General features: G+C 36.7%; 1 protein-coding gene across 3 annotated transcripts in view; it reads right to left on the bottom strand.

The window, feature by feature from the left end:
• Positions 1-5781: 5781 nt before the first annotated feature.
• meis1a (Meis homeobox 1 a) overlaps positions 5782-20383 on the bottom strand; it is a 36318-nt gene continuing 21716 nt past the window's right edge. For 2 of the 3 annotated variants that reach the window (XM_053476908.1, XM_053476909.1), the window contains 5 exons: positions 20223-20299; positions 15536-15594; positions 14903-14992; positions 12827-12909; positions 5782-9960 (listed from right to left, as the gene is read on the bottom strand). In XM_053476908.1, coding sequence (XP_053332883.1) covers positions 12866-12909; positions 14903-14992; positions 15536-15594; positions 20223-20299 — 270 coding nt within the window. In that variant the 3' untranslated portion in view covers positions 5782-9960; positions 12827-12865. The remainder of the gene's footprint in view (positions 9961-12826; positions 12910-14902; positions 14993-15535; positions 15595-20222; positions 20300-20383) is intronic. The other variant, XM_053476910.1, reaches the window with a different exon arrangement.

Here is a 20383-nt window from a genome sequence, read left to right as displayed (position 1 = left end):
CAACAGAATTTTCATCATGGAGTCCCAGTTTATTTAAACTGCTCTTTTTTTAGGTATGTAAATATATATATATATATGTCCAATAATTGTCATGCAAAAAAATTCCAAATATGTTACTTGTATACTATATCACCTTAAAAAAGGAAAAGTAAATAGATTTGATTAAATAGCTAACATTTGTAAGTTGCATACGCATAGTTCCAAAGATAAATATTACATGATATCAATACATACTGTATATTCAAATAAATAGCTAAATGATTTGTATAAGATAAAAAACATACATACATTATTGTGAAGGTAAAAAGGATACTTTTCCACACACTTGCAATATTCTTAGTTATTCATTTTTTATCATATTTCTAACTGTTACTATTATTAAGATGTTCATTTTAATGTCACAATCAGATGACAGCGTTAACTTCTCCTTTTTAATGAGACATTGCGACATTAAATAGCTTCGGCCCAATAAACAGATTTGTGTGCGCTCTTGAGTTACAGCACTTTCAACCTTTCGATGTTCCCAAATAACCCCTGCCGATGCCGCTCGTATATCATAGGGAAAGTGGGCGTCGTTATGTGTGTAAGAGGACCCAGACTTGGACCTGGGAGTGAGTGAGTGTGTGTGTGTGTGTGTGTTTGAGTTCAATGTATAAAATGGCAAAATCAGCAGTATTGAATCCGCTTCCTCTGGGTGCACTGAAGTTTCACTCCGTAGGTATTAAAACACATACAGACAAACAGACAGCCAGACAGGCAGGAAGACAGACAGACAGACAGAATCCTTTTCTGGAGCTGTTAAATGCTTTAAATTTATGGTTTATTTGAGTGTTTTATGATTGTACTAAAAGCGTTTTATTAAACCCATTATCCATTTCTGCTCTTATTGATATGAGGACGTGCCTCTATTAAAAAAAATTTCATGCTGTAATAACTTTTTATACTTTAATCAGCTTCTTGCGTTAAAATAAATTGGCTCCACATTTACTTGTTGCCATTGTTATAAAAGAGGCAACATGAACTGACTTGTCTCTTGGTTGTTGCACAATCTGAACATAACTATAAAAAAAACTATAATTCATTAATTCAGCAGTTACTGTAATATTTGGCGAATAGCTGCAGTATAAGACTGACGCACTTACTGCAATCTAATCACATTCCAACATTCCAGAATTAACACTAGAGCACACCACGCCCGAGTCGTCATGGATTATTTTTTTTGTAACACCATGCTGCAGAGTGTTTTACTCCTTCCATGACTTACATGGCTAGTTTAAAGGTTAGCAAAATTTTTTATTTTCTGACCAGCAAAAAAAAAAAAAAAAAACCCTGTGTTCGACTGTAACAAAAACGTCCAGTTGTACTGCGTTGAAAGGAAAGTGTGTGCAGTATATCATAGGTGTTCCTGCTGTTTCACTCTGTGCTGATGGCTCGCTGTGAATAAGTTAGTCTACGCACTGATCCACGGCCTGTAAATCTCCTCAACGCTTTAATGACCGCATGGACATGACCATATCTCTCTGTCTTTCTTTTACTGCTATATGGCTACCTCAGCCTTTGAATGTTCTTTATGTGTCTTTCCATGCTTAATGTGGCCCCTAAGGCACACACACACACACACACACACACACACACACAGAAGTACTTTAGTTGATAGATGAGTCTTCTCTGCAGCAGTGGATTATTGGAGGCTGAGATTTCCTGAATAGACACAGTTCTTTTTCTTTTTTTTTGTCCTGATGATGTCATCGTTCACTGATTAGAGGAGCCTCGAGTCTGAGTGTGTGAAAAAAACACCAGACATCAGAATTCCAACTTTTCTAGCTTTTTAAATCACGCTCTCATCCTCTTAAATCTGCTTTAATGTTCAAGGACTACTGAAAGGAGCAACTTCTTCCATGCTACATTCGTGCAAGTGCAAGAAAAAATATTAGGAAAAATTGAAATCATCAGTTTATTTTATGGTGTACTGTATAAACAAACAAATTGCATTTTAAAATGTTATAAATAAAATGTAATTGAGTCCCGCAGCAAGGACTCAAAAAACTATTTTTCCTCTTTCACATGTGAAATGTGCACATGGTTTAACGCCTCTCCATTAGTTACGTTTCAGACATTTTTACATGTATCTCATTTTCATATTTCTACATGTTAATTTAATTTTACATGCTAATTTTTTAAAGTTGTTTATGGTATTTACTAACACTGAATTATTCTTTTCCACATGATCACAAGTTCACATCTGCAGTTTGAGAGCATGGCTTGTGTAAATGCACTTTTTCATATTTTTTTCATATTTTTCACACAAACACATGTGATTTTTTTTTTTTTAAATACAGGATTTGTTTCCTGCACCTACAAAGGAACACCTTTATATTCTATTAATCCCAATACATTAAACATATTGCTGTTACAAATAACATTTTATGTCTTTTCCATTTTGCTCTATGGGTGCACAAATTTCTGGAATTAATCATACGGGAACAACGTTGAAGTTTTCTTTCATTTTATTATTATTATTATTATTATTTATTTATTTATTTATTTATTTATTCTGTATACCAGCTGTACAGGTTTTACGGAAAGCCAGGAGCCTATCCAAGGCTGTACAATCCATGCTGATCCATTAAAGAGCACACACACACACGCACACACACTCATTCACACACTAAGAAAGTATTGTGAACAACTATTAGCAAGGCCACTACATCACTGTGCCACTCTAGTATTATTATTATTATTATTATTATTATTATTATTATTATTATTGCTGCTGTTGTTATTTTTAATAATAATTGTTCATGATGCATGCAAAGTGAAATTATAAATGTGTAGCTAATAACTGGACACTTAATTAATTTCTTTAAGCAAAGATACGTTTGGCAAACCTAATGGTTCATATTTCCTCAGACATTACAAACTGATTTCCCTAATTTTCCTTTTAATTCTGTTTATATTTTAAACTATAAAAATGTATTGTACACGACTTTGCTCAGGGCTAAAAGTGATTTTAAAAGTGAAATCCTCATCTGTTTTTCTACGATCACAACCTGCATCACTTCCCGGCTTCATGCGTCCCTGTAAGAAACACAAGCACAAGGTGAAAAGAATTTTTTGAATGCATGAGTTGTAAATTCTACATTTTTAGCGACAACTAAATAAGTGAACATCCAAACCCTTCTGACTGCTCGAAAATTCTGACGGATTGCCTACATCTGGTTCAATAAATCATTGTTTTTTTTTAATTATTAAAATATTCTTATTTTTTCGCCAGTCCATCCTTTTAAATAATTTCAAAGTGACAGAAATAACTCAGATGCCAGGTACTCAGTATTAAATTACTGCATCATTAATCATCATTAGGATGAAACATGGAGACATTTTATTATTTATGGTGTTATAAAGAGAACTAAATCAACATTTTAAACCTTATTAAACAGAAGGCTTCTGTCTGTGTTGTTCCACGCGTGTAGATGTTTCAGGTCTCTCCAGACCTGAGTTCTTCTGATCTCCAACATGGGCATTGACATGTTTTTGTTTTCTGGTTAAATGATTCTAATTAGTTCTTCAAATGAGAGCGACTTCCTGCCCTTATACATGCTTTCATGGGGCAACCTGAGAGCCCCTACGTCTGTCCGTGCACACACACACACACACACACACACAGTCTGAAACTGATCCAAGCTGATATCTAATCCCTTTGTCTCCTGTATGCATAACGGCTACTGGATTTATACATCATTCACCTGTTATACATTACACAAAGCCATGACTGTGTATATCCTGATTGAAGGTGTTGATTAGTTCTCTAACACAGCAGCTCTCAAAGTGCTTCCAGCTGCATGGTTTATTTCACTGTGTTCATTAGTAACTTATTATAGTAAATTAATTTAACAGTAATCCAGACATAGAATTGTCTGGAAGACTTGTCTGGTTTCTTTTTTAATGTAAAGTTATACACTAAAGAGGAAAAACACTGATATTACTGTAGTTATGAATTATGTTTTTCTGTCAAGCAAGGTTTATGCAAACATTAATGGAAGGAGTCTACAGTGTTATGTTACATTAATAAAAATCTATAGTTTATTCCTTATATAAATGATAAATTCATACCTTTATACTGTAACTGATACCTAAAAGCTTGGGAGGAACCAGTCTTTAAATGGAACTCATCTGGAACCAGGTAATTTATTATAATTTTAAGTCTATTTTGTCGATGTTAATAACTGTTTTACTGCCAGACACTCAAGTATAAAACTCTGTGTAGGAATTGCACTAAAGCTTTCATGCCAATTATCATCCTAAGCAACTGTAGCAAAATGTTCGCATTAATTGCAGTCTAAAGCCATTTTTATGGTTACTAAGTATTCATTAGCCATCCTCAGCAGCAGTGAGTGGTTTCTAAGAGATGAGAACTCCAACCAGAAGCAGCGATCAGGATCAATGTTGGCTCAGGCAGAAGAACAGAAGGGGGCAGAATCACTGGTATCTCAGGAGTAGCATATATAGCTTATCAAAAGACAAATTTATTAGGTACTGTATGTGCATTGTCATGTGATCGTACAATGTAAACTGTGCAGAGTGCAAGCAGGGATTCTAAGGACTAGCTATAAGAGCATGACTAAAATGGCGAGCCAGACATAAGGGGTCTGAGACATACTGTAAATCGGACAGTCTCTCTAGCATCAAAGAACTTTAACGAACATGTGAGAGTGGGGTTGGGGATTGGATAAGGGCCAGGGAATCAAGTCATCCCATGGCCTCAAGGGTTTGCTTCTTTACCTAAGGATTTTTTTTTTTTTTTTCGAAAAAAGGCTTTACTAATAAGAAAAATTATCAAGCTGGTCTTATACACTGAGTCCCAAACTCTACCTGGAAGGCTAGACCATAACTGCGGAGCTTTCTTAAGAATAATTTCTAGCATCTGCTATAATCTAGAAAATACAAGGCACCAACAAATAGGCTGAATATTTTAATTGAAGTAGGTATGGCAGTTCAGCAGTTCACACGTGTAATCCATTCCGGAGTTTTTGAGGCAGAAATTATGTATTGCAAAACGCATTTTCCCATAGAAAGTAATGTAAATGCAGATAATCCATTCCAGCCACCCACAAATATTACTAATATTACCAATTTCCAACACTAAAAACATGCCAAAATTGCTGTGTGTGCCAAGGTAAGTTTCTAGCAAAATTTCAGTCTTTCAGGCGAACATTCCTAAGGTGGGTGTTTGTCTGCTGATGTGCCACTGTAATGTGGTGTGAAACCATTTGGTACTTTATAAGTCAATATTAGTATTTTATACTAATTTTGTGTGGATAAGATAGTGTATCTTTGAACTCTAGTATAAGGACTCTGGTCGCTGCATCCGGGACTAACTGGAGCTGGAATCAAGATTACACCAAGGTCTATTACTGCTGCATGTGACGAGACAGAAAGGCCATCCAGAGGCACTGTGTAATGAGAAAGCTTACTTCTAGCTGCATTTAGTTCTAGTACCGGGGTCAGGGGTAGCTCAGTGGCTAAGGCATTGGCCTACAGTCAGACGGTCCCAGGTTCAAACTCCACAACCACCAATTGCTTGGGCTCTTAACCCTCAACTACTCAGATGTATAATGCAAAGATGTGTAATATGTTTCATGGTTATGAAAAATATTACAAAGAAGATTCATATGAACAGCTTGACTGCAAAATAAGATAATCTCCCTTTCTTTTTGCAATTTTAAGATTTTTTTTTTCAAAAGAAGTTAGATGTTGCAAAGTAATAAAAATATTTGTGCATGGTTTTAATAGGTCACTAACATGTTAAAAAGCATGAATGGCAAAATATTATGTCAAAATTATTTTGTTTATACCAGAGTTAATTTTGCAAAATGCTATAAATCCACCTCCTACGATTTTGTCACAGTGGATAAATCAGTCCGGAGTTGTGTAAATGATTATTTAGGTATGCCGTTTAAAGTCAACCATAGATATAAAAAAAATGATAGAAAACTCATGCTTTGATTTTGTAGTAAATCAGTTCATGGCAGAAAACTTGAACAGGGAGAAAGTGTTGTTTTGCTCCACACAAAACCTTTTAATTACAAAGTGTGCTGGAGATCATGAGAAACATTGTAAAATATTTAAAAAACTTCCATGTACAGCATCATCAGCTTCCTCCTCTACCAGTTGTATTTTCACTTAGAATGGTCATTTATGCATCTTATGGTGATATGTCTGTAGTCCCACAAGGTAATAACATAACTTAGAAATCATTATTTAAAAAAAGGAATGTAATGGACACAATGCGAGAATAGCAAACATGATAGAAACATCTCTTAGGTGTTGTAACATTATCTCTCTATTTCATTTTCTTTCATTAATCTGACTTTGAAGCGCAATTATGGCTGCCAAATGATAAAAATCAGTGCTAGTGATAGTTCAAAGATTGTAGAAGAACAAAATCTAGAAATGTTTAACAAAAATATTTTGTTATAGACAGCCTTGCATGGCTCTGGAAAAGAATTTGCCAAAATGAGTGAAAATCTACAATAGCATTTATGCAATCAAACTGTTCATATACAGTATAGAGAAACAAAGCAGTGGGTCTAGATCCGAACCTTGCAGAACACCAAACTGTATATTTGCACGTTTGCATCTACAAAAAGATTACAATCAGCCAAATGAGACCTGAGCTACAGTAGGAGAGGGAAGTTTACATAACGGCAGTAATATTTTCTAATTTATTCAAGAGAATAACGTGATCAGTGGTGTCAAAAGCTCTATCAAGTTCATGCGACACAAGCAAGGAGACAGAATCCTGATCAGGGTTGAGCCAAGTAGTCTGTAAAAGTAGCCTATAAAAGTAGCTTGTAAAACGCTGATAAAACACTTGAGCTGTTGTGGTGTTCCAATAACAGCATGTCCCAGAGTGATTTATTCCTTACTACAGTAATGTACAGGGCATAATGCGCTACAAGGTGCATGTTTGCTTTTTTTTTGCGATTAAGATGCTTCTTGAATACAAATAAAAGTTAGAATTTTTCTAACAGTGTAAAAGTAAATTCACAGTGTGATAAGCCAGCATGATGTTTTCTTTTTCTTTAAAATATCACGTTTTATCCTGTAAGTAGACAAAAAGTGTCTTCCATATGAATAAATATAAACCATAAGAATATGTGTCTAATATGTTTCTAAATATAAACCATGATAATGTGCATCTCAATTTTCACACTGCGCAGTATCGCTGCTGTCCTACAGGTGGCACACATAATCAGCTCCAGTGTGAAGTCGCCTTATTGTTCCAACTCCATTAGAGAAATAAAACCAGCCATCAGCTATTGAGGTAAAAAGTTTTATGAAAACGACACACGCACTCTCACGCACACACACACACACACACGCACAAACACACATAGTGCGGAAAATACAGAATATGGTGTACCAATGCAAACCAAACCATTTACAATCATCTTTTTTCAGGATTTTCTTGGAGCACCATTACTCATTCGAGAGATGCAGCAGATCGCATAAGAAAGGCAAGAAACATTCAGTTTTTAAAACATCAATGCATCTGCAGCATGTTTGTTAAGGGTAAACATTGTTGCATTTTGGTGTTTGCAGCACTACAAAATTATACAATCAACCTTAAAAATTTGCAAGCTTAGTGCCTATGTCATCTAAAATCAAACCGTACCATCAATACAAGCTTCTTTTTTTCTTCTTCTTCTTCGTCTATTTTTATTATAATTTTTTTTTTTGTAATGTCCTTCTCCAGGCCTGGTCAGATTTTAATGTAGTTCCACATAGATTCCACGTAGATCCTTGAAAATGCGTGCAGGTCCTCCTGTTGCTGGTGAGAAAATAGTTTTTAACTTCTTAAAGGTCACTGTTAAACCTCAAAGTGCATATTTTATTCAGTGTATTTATTGGGGTGGATACGAGACGGCACAAAAGTGACCTCCAATACACTTTAACAGAAATTTGCAGGCCACACACTTTGAACTATGCAAATTATGCAGAATCTTCCATTAAGTAATTGAACTAAGAAAGTAAAAATGTAATAAAATTATGCAAGGTTATTTTACCTCTGGATAGTGATGACTTTATGCACATCATTTATTTTAACTTGAGGTCAAGGCACACCAGTTTCTCAGCACCTGTACAAATCCATCTGAGGGGCCCAAATACCAGTTTTGAGAAATAATGAATTACAAAACTTAAGCTGACACAAAAGCCATTATTAGAATGTCAGTGTCAAACTGTTTATCCATTATACTAAGCTGAAAAGTTTTTTGTTTTGTTTTTTGTGTCTACAGTTTTTACAGAGACAAATTAACATGCTATTTACAAAATATTTGTAGCAATAGTTTCACTCTGGAGAACTTTAAAACAGAACAACGCTAAAAAAAGACCCTTCCGAGATCAGCATGTTCCCCAGAAACTCATACGCTGCCATTTTGCCTAGCAGTACCGGGGATACTTTTAGGTGTCCCTCCAATGCCAAAAAGATCCTGTAACTAAGCTGACACTCAGCTTCTAACAATGAAAGTTATTACTGTAACTGAGGAAGTTAATGCTGTAACTAAAAAGTTGGTTCTGTAAATAAGTATATACGCAGTTACTGTGGACTGTGCAGAAACCCAGGATGTTGATCCTGTAACAAAATAAACCTAATGATGTTGTTGTTGTTGGTCTTTTGGTTGCTCCCAGCAAGCGGTTGCCACAGCGGTAAAAAAAAAAACCCTGATGATATAAGTAAGGAATTTAAAGTTGTATCTAAGGAAGACATTGCTATAAATAAGGAAGTTGATTCTTGTATCTGTAAGAGCGATTCTGTAATCTATAAAGTTTCTTTTATATCTGTGCGATTAACGTTGTAAATAACATTACGTAATTCAGGAATTTTAGCCTTTAGCTATGAAATCAAGTGTCACAACCAATGAAAATTGTTTTGTTGTTATGTACAGTAATTAAAGAACTTGATGCAGAAACTACGGAAAGTGATGCTGTACTTACAGAAGTTGAAGCTGTAAGTAAGAATGTTGATGCTGTACTTAAGGAATTTATGCTCTTAGCAATAATATTGATGCTATAACTACAGTAAAGACATTAGTGCTGTAACTAAGGAAGTTGATGCTATAACTAAGTAAGCTACAGTAATGCTGTAACCAATAAGTTAGCTCTTTAAAGAAGGTGATGCTGTTGCCATGGAAACCGATGCCGTTACTAAGAAGCTCACAATGTATCTAAGGATGCTGATGTTGTAACTAAGTTAGATGATCCTGTAACTAAGTAACGTTAGCACTGTAGCTAAAGAAGGTGATTCTGTTACTAAGGAAACTGATGATGTAACCAAGGGAGTTGATGTTGTAATTTAAGTAGCTAATGGTGTAGCTAAGGAAGCTAATCCTCAAACTTAGGAAGTTGATGTTGTACCTATGGACATCTGATTGCTGTTACAATCTCTGCTTTTAAGCCAATACATAAATAAAGAATCAGAGGTAAATATGTAGGTAAATACATTATTAATTCACAAAACATCCCAACATGATATCAATTAGTGTTTTATGCAGTAGTTAAAGACTGTCTATTGGAGATCATTTCTGACCAAAAAAAAAAAACTTTTAAACACCTGGATAAAATATTTTTTTGAGGTTTAACATTTGAGTGTCCTTATCCTTTAAGGCAGTTCAGTCTTTGTACCAAGCCTACAGCAGGTAAGGCTGGGAGTAGTAAAGGTGTTTTACTTTTTATCTTTTTTTTTTTTTTTCGTTTTGTTTTTTTTGACCCATTATGATTGATGTCCCAGTCCTCGCCAAGCTCCAGCTGGGACGGCCATTTTGAACGAGACGGCTGTAACGGCCTGCTGCAGCAGTCTCTGTGGTGGCAGCGAGGCACTTGCATTCCTTAAGCCACGGAGAGGTAATTTATCAGGCTCCTGGGATTTGTAGCATTGACGATTCGCCATCTTTGGTGCTGTAGGAAAAAAAAAAAAAAGTCAAAAAATTAAAAATCCAAACGCGAGCAGTGAGCACGTTTCAGTTTCAGAGGCAGAAGGCAAAAGCGAAGAGAGAAAGATCGGCGTTTACAGCGTACACAGTGTTTCTCTTTTCTTTTGTCAGTACTGGAGCCAACGCTGCTTCAAGGAACCAGCTGACGGTTTTCAGAAACGGAGAAACTGGCCATCTTCCCTCTGTTTTTATGAACCAAACCACTACATTTTCAGCTGTGGGACTTTCCTAATGAGCAGCATGAACAAAACAACCGTGGAGGATTCTACATGTTGTACTTCTGGCTTTTGAGAACATTTTCCCATACACAAAGATTATGAGAGGCAGAGCATGTTTTAAATACGTTGTGCCGTTAACTCTGGTTAGACAGCCGCTTAAAGTACTTCTACTAAAAGTTCACATTACTGTTAATAATAGAGGTCTTATTTCGTTAAAATACATATATATTATTTACAACTTTATTTATGAGTCCAATGATTAACAGAAAAACCTTGAAGGATTAAATTTTTTTATTGCAGTATTCCAGTAAATAAAAAATCCTTAAAGTGTCCTTTTTCCCCCAAATGGGTTTCTACTTAAAACCATCCTTGAAAAGGGAACTTAAACTATCTTCCTTTGAAAAGGAACCAGAGTAATGGAAAACTCCACTCAGAAACACCTTCAAAGGAAAAGTACACCCTGAATGATTTGTTCACCAAGATGTGTGTTTATGTGTTTATAATAAACACAGACCAGAAGGCCACTTGATTACCTGCTGATTGTGGGGTTCTGGGATTTAACCCCTCGTTTCATCTCTCTATATAAAGACAGCAGTGCAGCTGCACGTTAGTCCTCCAGTCTACCTCGTTCTCTCGGCACTTTATCTGTGCATCTCTGCTGTGAATGTGTCGAACTAGGACATGTGATGAAATTTCTGGTGAACGGGGGCGGAAAACCAATTGACGTTTCCGGAAGACTTGAAGCACAGAACAGAGATGAGACTGCAGTAAAACATTTGAACGGTGCAAACGTTTTAGCGAGTGGAACGCATGATTCTTGAAAATCCATGAATAATCGATGGTCACCAACTTGCATATCTGTCTGTGTGAACTGTACACACAAGCATTCACTAACACCACTTGCACATTACAGTTGACGTTCAGCTGGAAGTTATTGCCACATCACCCGTACAGTCCTGACCTCCATCCAAGACATTTCCACATGTTTGGGCTATTACAGGGGATCCTGGTGGGCTAGGGTTTTAAACAGTTCAAGCATGGTTCTGGCACACTGAGGAATCTTTCTCCCTTGATGGTTTTCAAGCACTAATGAAACACTGGGAAAAGTGCATTAGTGGATCCAGGGGATTATATAGAGAAATAAAGATAGTTTTTACTCTCATACTGTGTTGTTAGTCTGCGCAATCAAAAGTCCAAATTTGACTTGAACACACCTAATACGGCGTATGTAGTACTTTGTTGTGTCTTTTACCCCAATATTATACAAAACAAGTGGCACATTTCTGGTTCTATTTAACTGCACTTATGCTCTAGTGCTGTATTCTGTTCCACAATGTAATTAACACTGTACTCTCTCTCTCTCCCTGTTTAGTTAATGTCAGTTTAAAAAAAATTACTTGATGGGTAATCTTGCTTGTCCAATTCCGTCAAAATGATGAACCGATTTTTATCGTTTATTGTTGTGCACACTGTTCACATTGCCTTTACTGTTTCAGTGAACAGTTTCGCTCCCTGTGGTTTGCACTTGTACTGAAATACTACGTGACGCGAGCTAGGTTTCTAACTTAAAATAGACGAGACCAAATTCTTGTAACCAATCGTAACGCAGAGGGTGGGACCTCATAACCTCACACTGGCTTGCTAACAGAAACTGGCTGATACTTTTGCAGTGGGCGACTATACATAAACGTGGTGTAGACTGACGCTTAGATTTAATAATTAACAAATATTGTGAAAAAGTTTGTGCTCTAGGTTTCTAATCAAATCTAGATGAGACGGAATTCTTAAAACCAATCATGAAGCAGAATGAGCGTTTTCATAACTTTACACCAAGTTTCTTAATATTTTTTTGTTTGAATTATTTATAAAAGGAAACAAACAAAAAACGAGAGTATCTGTCTAGCAAAGATTCTTACACTAAACGGATAGACTCTAAACTATGACCAAAAAAAAAAAAATGTTTGTTTTTTTTCTAGTATGCCTCTTTCATATTTTTTCCCCTCCTATCTCGCATTAGGGGCTCAGCCGAAACCTGACTGCTATGCCTTAATCATTGTTCTTCCACTTACTGCCATTGTACCTGCGCTAGCAATAACAACATGACCCTGGGACATCAATATAGCACCCAAGTGCTAAGTAGGTTCGGTGTGTTTTACGTCAAAGGAAAAAATAACAGCTGAGCAAATAAAAAACGAATTTAACAAAAGAGAGGAAAAGAGAAACATATGAGGGGAGATTAGGCAGGGTAAACTCTCTCAGCTCGCTGAAGGGGTGGAGGTCAACTGTACAGGCATTGTGGGGCATTATGGGATATGACAGATGGATTTGTTTGAATACAATGATTCATAAAGAGGGAGTGAAAAGCAGCAATCCCGCAGAGGCACTAACAAGCGCTCTCTCTCTCACTCTCTCTCTCTTTTCAGCTTGGTTTTTCTTTTCTTCATCATTTTGTACTCAAAAAAAAATGCTTCTTTTACAAGACAATATTTCTCAATTTGAAATAAGGCAAATAAACAAAAACAAGAAAAATATTTCTCTTCTGACACTGGAGTCTCCTTTCATTTAAGTTAACTTCTGACAACACACACACTCACACTCACAAGTAGAGATTACCTGACACCTATGTAGGTGTTACGATGCAGTACACATTGGTTACATGTAGTGCCATTGACTGTCCATCCCCATCCCCAGTGAGCCTGAGAGAGAGAGAGAGAGAGAGAAATCATTCACTGTCGTTTCCTTCATTCAAGTACGATTCAAATACCTGTTGTTTAAATTTGTTTAAAGGAGCAGTTTGTAATATACAGAGCCCTCTGCTGCCCATAAGGTGAATTACAGCTTCAATTAAAACAAAAAACACACACACTGACGAAGCCTGTGAGGAATCTGTTTGTCTTTTGCGTTGCCTTTTAAGGAAAAAAGGATGAAGCTGAGCAGCTTTCTTTCCGCTGGAGGCGAGGCTAATGTCTAATATATATATTATTTTTTTAATCTTCGCAGAAGCCTGGCAGAAAACAAATATGTCCAGGAGTTACACAGAAAAGGTAATTATGGTTAATCAGAGTTTGCTAAGGTTGATATATCATATAATGGTATATGATTCCTCCAGGTAAAAAAAATGATGATCCTGTAACTAAAGACGTTAATGCTATAATCAAGCAAGTTCTTCCTGTAAATAAGAAAGCTGATTCTTTAATTCAAGAAGGAGGTCCTGTAACTAAGGCAGTTAATGTTGTCGGTAAAAAGCTGCTCCTGTAATTAAGGAAGTTAATGCCATAGCTTAGCCACGTAATGCTCTCTAAGCTATCTAAGTAACTTCACCCTGGCAATTAATGAACTCGAACTTCTTACTAAGGAAGTTGCTCCTATAACTAAGGAGGTTGGTCTTGGAAATAAGAAAGTTCATCTTGTACTTAATGAAGTTGGTATCGTATGTAAGAAAGCTAATTCTGTATGTAAGGAATAAACCTGTAACTAAGAAAGTTAGTAAGTACTTGTGATTTAAGCAAGGTAGTCCTGGAACTATCGAAGATAATCTTATAACTCAGGAAATTCATCTTTTTCCAAAGGAATTTACTGCTGTAAATAAGGAAGTTGAACTTGTAAGTATGGAAGTTAATGTTGTATTTAAGGAAGTTGTTCCTGTAACTAAAAAAGTAAATGTTACATGTAAAGAAGATAATTCTGTAGATTCATAAAATAATTCTGTAGCTTAGAAAGTTTGGTTCTGTAACTAAGGAAGTTGTGTTGTTCACCTTGTAGCTAAAGAAGCTGATATATCTCAAAGTTTAAAGTTAATTGTGTATGTAAAAAATTACTCCTATAACTAAGAAAGTTGTTCTTGTAACTAAGAAAAAGAATTATTTAGCTAAGAAAATTTCTAAACAAAAAAGTTAATTCTGGTGTCTAAAATTACTTGTAATGAGGAAGTTGTACTTGTAATTAATTAAGTTAATCTAGAAGTTAATAAAGTTAATATTGTAACTAAGAGTAAATTATCTAGGAAATTAATTCTGTGATTGAGGAGGTTCTTATAACTAAGATAGTCAGTCTTGTAGCTAAGGAATATGATATTGTAGGTAAGAAATTCAATTTTATATCTAGAAAATTATTCCGGTAACTAAGGAAGTTGTTCTTGTAACTCAGAAAGTTATTATTGTAGCTACGAAATTTTATATTGTAAGTAAAAAAAAGTGAATTCTGCATCTAAGAAATTATTTCTGGAACTAAGAAAGTTGTTCTTGAATTTAGTAAAGTGAACTAAACTAAGAAAGTTAATCTTATAGCTGAGAAAGTTGAGACTGTTGAGACTGTAACCAAGAAAGCTAATTCTCTATCTAAGAAATTACTCCTGGAACTAAGGAAGTTATCCAAGGAGTTTAAGACTATAATTAATTTTAACTGCAACAAAAATTATGTTATACTCACATTTTTCAATAATTTAGCATTTTTTTTTTAAATAAGAAAGCAGCTTGAGCAGCTTTGTTTCACCTTGAGGTGGAGCTTAGATTTGGGCCAGAAAAACACATGCCTGAACCTAAGAAACTAATCGGGTCCATTACCAAAAATTATAAATCACAGTCTACAGCATTTTTGAAAGCATATTAATGTTACAGAACACGTTTAAACACTTTTAAACTTTTAAATAACACTCCTTTAAATGCATGAATAGTACATATAATATGTCACCTGGGGCTCTGGCTGCCATGTGAGCCTGTCCATCCAGCATGTAGCCTCCCATTGGCTGACTGTCAGGAGTGTACGGCCCACTGTGACCTACTACAACGACACACACTCCAGTCAAAATCCTTCCAAAATCAAACACATATCGCTATAGTGTTCCAGTCATGCATTCCCATTCCCCGCTCCCCTCCCTCTGAAGCCCATTAGCGTACAGTCCGTATGGGGTTTGTGAGCTGTGTCTGGTTAACTGGCACGAGGGCAGCAGTTCAGACCCACAGAAATGCCTTTGAACTTCCCCAGCCCTCCTCCCTGCCTCGGCCTGGAGCCTGCCCGACCCGCGCACCCCCCTCACAGCCCATAAACTTTACTACAGCTCAACAGAAACAAGGCTCAAGACAGTTAGGAGAAAAAGAGCCAGAGAGAGTGAGAGAGAGAGAGAGAGAGAGAGAGAGAGAAGACAGAATAGAAGGATGAAATATACCACTCGGTTCAGCGATTTGTTTTGTGTCACTTAATAAAGACCCTTGGAACTCTGTTAACTTCATTGGTTCGTATTAGACCCACTTAGTAGAAGTATGTGAGAGTGCAGACGAGACATGTAGCTTTAGTGGGAGTAAGACAGCATAAGCATGGCCTCACCTGCACGATTCGACTGATCGATCATCGGCTGGACTATCCTTCTCCTGGCATTGATGAACCTGGAGATATAAATATAGTGAGAACGACCTGGTTATATGTCACATTACATAATTTATGTTTTAAGAGAAATCAATGGTTTTCTTCATGCTAAGGCTCTTTGGATAAATCTCGTAGATTTACAGCTTAGTATTTAATTACTTATTCCTTTTTTAAAGAGGTTTTACCTGGAACCTAGCCTGAAAGTGGGAAAGTCTTTCCTTGAATGGTTTTTAGACCATATTTTGACATCAAAAAGACAAAAAAATAGCTTAACTCTTTACTCCAAACTTACTTTAATACATATATCACAGCAATAATAAGAGAAAAATTCCACAATTATTCCTATTTACACTACCATTTATTTAAATATCTGTACTAAAATGTGTCACTAAACACAAGGATCCCTCGTAGAAACTATGTCCAGGTGGATAATATCTCTTCCATCTGATTAAAACCATTCTGATTAGAGGTTCCAACTTAACTGTGAGCTGATAAGACGCATGTTCACGTGCCCAAAGGATTTAATTAGAAAAAAAGTGTCTCTGCCTGCTGTCAAGTGTTTAATCTGCCAGAAATAACAGAAGGAGAAGAAGTAGTATTTTTCTAAAATGTTGTTAGATTTTTAAATGTTAGGTTATAGTTCCCATCTTTTTCGGATAAACCCTGCCTTCTGAGTCATGACTGGGTCCATACCAGGAATCCAGTCTTATCTGTGATTGGATAAATGCTTTACTACATATGAAACTGCAAGCCAACCAGAAACCCAGTGTGTGAAAGTTATGTGAAATGTTACCTTCACGTGTTGAAAATGTGCTGAAAGATAATATTTATTCCGAGAAGAGAGAAACAATCAGATCAAGTGTTTACATGGCTAATATTTACCTACTGAACGGATTATCAAAGGTTTACATCTCATTCCAATATTCCGACTGAGGTGACATGATACCAGTTTCATTCCCATCATGAGTGCAATATTAGAGTCCATCTGAGCCATTTGTTATGCTTTTAAGTAATATTTTAATAAAATGTCATTTAACTTTGCCTATGTTCAATTTATCTGTTATTAACAAAATTTGTATTAGACACTCACAATGCCAGGTTTCCTTATGGTGCATGATTTATTGAATAAAAAAATTCTGCTGTAGAATATTTATTGCTTTTGATCTTTCATGTTAATATGTGCATATCCGATAAACATTAAAGATATTTGATATTTTAATTGATATATTAAAAAAATAATTGATTTGTATTTATATTTTTATTTATTTTAATGGTATTAAGTATCAGAATAATTATATATACATAATTACTATTAATACTGATTTACAGTAATACATTAACAGTTTGGACAGGGATTAATTACCAAAATAATAATAATATTATTATAATAATATTAGTGACCGGTCTATCCTAGAGGGAGGATGTTGTTTTGTTTTTAGGCACTGTAGCACCAACATCTTTAAACTGGTACTTTATACACTATAGTTTATATGGTATATATTATATACTATTGGTATGTGTGTATATACTACATACTACACATATATATATATAGAACACATCAAGATTTTTTGGGAATATTTTATTTTGTCTGTCTGTTGGTCTGTTTATTTGTGCTCGCATCATGTATAAACTACTGAACAGATTTTAATAGGGTCTTCACAGGTGTGTTTGGTCGAGCTTGAGGTAACATATAGGCTTTGTTTCATCTCAATGGGCCCACGGGAAGAAAAGATATGCTATTTTGTAATTTAAATGGAAAACGCCAATTTTTTTTTATTTCGTAAAAAAAAAATCGACCTTGAAAAAAATCATTAGTCCATCTCAAAATTCAACAGATATTTTAATATGGGCTTATGAGTGAGTGATTAAATTCCACACAAATGAAATTGAGGGCACATCTAGCTTATACATCCACACCAATCAAAAGTTCAAAAGTGCTGTTTTGCGATTAATTGTCCACTTTGTAGAAAAGTATTGAAGATTTCCAAACTATCAAAAAATAACATATGGAAATAGGTAATAAAGCAAGAACAGTCAGTTGTTATTTAAAGACACGAAGCTCAGCTGTTCTGGAACAGTTTGTGCAAGAACAGGATTGTGTCAAGTGCATTTGCAAAACCCATCAAGCACCATAATGAAACTTTCGCTGCTACACCTCTGCTGCTATTGTATACATTATATATATATATATTATTTTTTTTTATCTTTGATTTTTCCTTAAACTATGAGAAACTTGGAATCCCTCGTCCACATCACTGACACCCACACTGCAGATGTGCTGATCAGGGGTTAGGTTGGAAAAGCAGTGAGCAGTGGAGTACTTCTTTAATGTCAGAGATGTCGATGTACAGGCACAGCCTCAAAACACTTTTAGTATTTAGTATCTATCCCCTACAGTGCTTGCCCTTTCACCCTTTGACTCTGCGACCTCATGACGTCACACGCCAAGCAGAGGTGCAGCTCTGGTCTTCCTCAGTCTGAAAACCCCCCCTCGTGACCTCTGACCTGAAGGTGCCAGTGCCCTGGGTCCGTACATGATTTATGTCCTCACTGTTTGACCTCGGGGCAGGCGGTTCCATTTCCTGTTCCCTTGAAAAACGCTGGGGGTTGCATGGCACAAAAAGGCCGGCGCTAAGCTAATGAAGGTTATGCACCAGGAATGGGAAGAGCTAAAATAAATTATGGAGGACAAATGGATCCGTTTTGAAAATATTAAAAAAGGTGTCCTTGACTTTTAATGAGATTCAGGGCATTAAACCGGGGGGTTGGGGGAAGTGATTGCATTCGAAATGATTTAAAGTGCTAACACGCTGTGTCTCAGAAACTAAGATACTAAAACTGTACCTTTTCTTGTCAGTCTTATATTTTGAAGCCTTAATATGTACTTTTAAATGTGGACATAATGTCCCTTCATAATGTCCCTTCCATAAATGTACCATAATTACAGTTGCAGTCAAAGCTCTAAAACACACACACTTTTCTACGTAAATGAAACGAGACGAAATGTACAAAATCTGCTCAGTAAAGGTTTACCTCTTAATGACAAGAAAAGCTAAATTTTCATGCTCTTCTCTTCTAAGTGTCCATGTCATTGTACTATCAGAGAAATGAATATTAAAACTGACCCCAGATCAGCACCGATGCCAATAAATCAGCTCGGTTATGACACGCCACCTGTCCAGTGACCAATCGGATTCGAGAACAAAAAGCCATGCGGTTGCAGATCCTGCCCCCTCTTTTAGGGGGTAAAAGTTTGACCCTTGGCTGACCCCTCGCTTCACACCATGAATCTGGGTTTTTACGAGCGCCAGGCTCGGCCTCCTCATCATATACACACGCATACTGCACTCGCACATGGCAAGCATGTACCATAAATACAAAGCATGTGGTGAATATGCTACAGCTATTTGAGGCGCTTTTGAAGAGACACAAATGAAGGTTATGCGCCAAGACATGCCGCACAACACAAACACTATACGTTTATTATATGCATCAGGATGATTAATGTTCAGGACTTGTACTGTATCTGTGCAATGCATTAATCCACCTTCTGTGAATTCATATGTGTTGTTATGGACACTTGGGCTGTTTAACCTTAGAACGTAAAAACACATGGGTTGCACCATCATAAAACGTTCCTCTGGCCTCACCGTAATGTGGGGTTATGTAGCGGTCAGCCTTTGTGTGTGTGTGTGTGTGAGTGTGAGTGTGAAGGGGGAGTTGGTGGTGGTGGTGGTGGTGTGTGTATGTGTGTGTGTGTGTGTGTGTGTATATGTGTTTAAATAAACCGGTCCAGCTGTTCACTGTGAAAATTGTTTAATTTGACAAGTGCTTGTTTGCACTCCTCAAGCCACCCCCTCACCTGTTCGGAAAAGGGACCACACTGTTCCCATGCAAAGGCGTGCGCTGGAAAGACCCGGCAAGGTCGTCAACAATGAAAATGATTTTGGTGAGTACCAGCTGAACGCGCGTAATATAACGACTTGGGGAGAACCTGAAATGTCACTGTCGCTGAGGGAACGTGGCACTACAATGATAATCAGTTTGGTACTTTCCAGTCTGACTTGAACGGGCTGACAACAGTCTACAACGCCAGTGTCGCCAAGAACTGGAACGACAACTAAAAAAAATGTTTTTTTTATTTTTTTATTTCGAAGTATTACGATTATAACTAGTATCATGGTGGCTTAGTGGTTAGCCCTGTCGCCTTGCACCTCCAGGTCCTGGGTTCGTTTCCCAGGTCTGGTCTGTGTGCATGGAGTTTGCATGTTCCCTACGTGCTTGGTGGGTTTTCTCCGTGTTCTCCGGCTTCCTCCCACAGTCAAAAGACATGCTAAATCCTGAATTGTGCAGGACCCCGGCCGTCCCCAGATTCCAACCCAATCGAGCACCCATGAGACAAGTCTGATCTATGGAGGCGCCGCACCGCAACCCACAGCACCTGAAGTGAGCAGGTGAAGACTCAGGCAGGTGGTTAAAGAAATCTTACTGCTAGGCAACTCTAAGATTTTGGACCTGAACCTTATGACTGACTTTTTTCCATCACAATATACTATACTATACACACTAGGACAAACTCAATCGTCCTTCCAAACATGTGACTTTAAGGTGTATCAGTGTCTCTTCAGTTTAAAAACACACTCACCAGTTGTTGACCTGGAGGATTGTGAGACCCGTATCCTGAGCTAACTGCTTCTTCTGCTCTTCAGATGGGTACGGGTGCTAACACACAGAACAAAGAACATGTATTAATCATACTGATGTTCATACAAGGGTGTTTGCATACACACTAATAATATGATCCTT

The sequence above is a fragment of the Clarias gariepinus genome, chromosome 18, assembly GCF_024256425.1.
Source record: "Clarias gariepinus isolate MV-2021 ecotype Netherlands chromosome 18, CGAR_prim_01v2, whole genome shotgun sequence".
In the NCBI taxonomy this organism is placed as follows: Eukaryota; Metazoa; Chordata; class Actinopteri; order Siluriformes; family Clariidae; genus Clarias; species Clarias gariepinus.
Note: the sequence above shows the minus strand (reverse complement) of the source record. Positions and strands in the feature narration are given on the sequence as shown.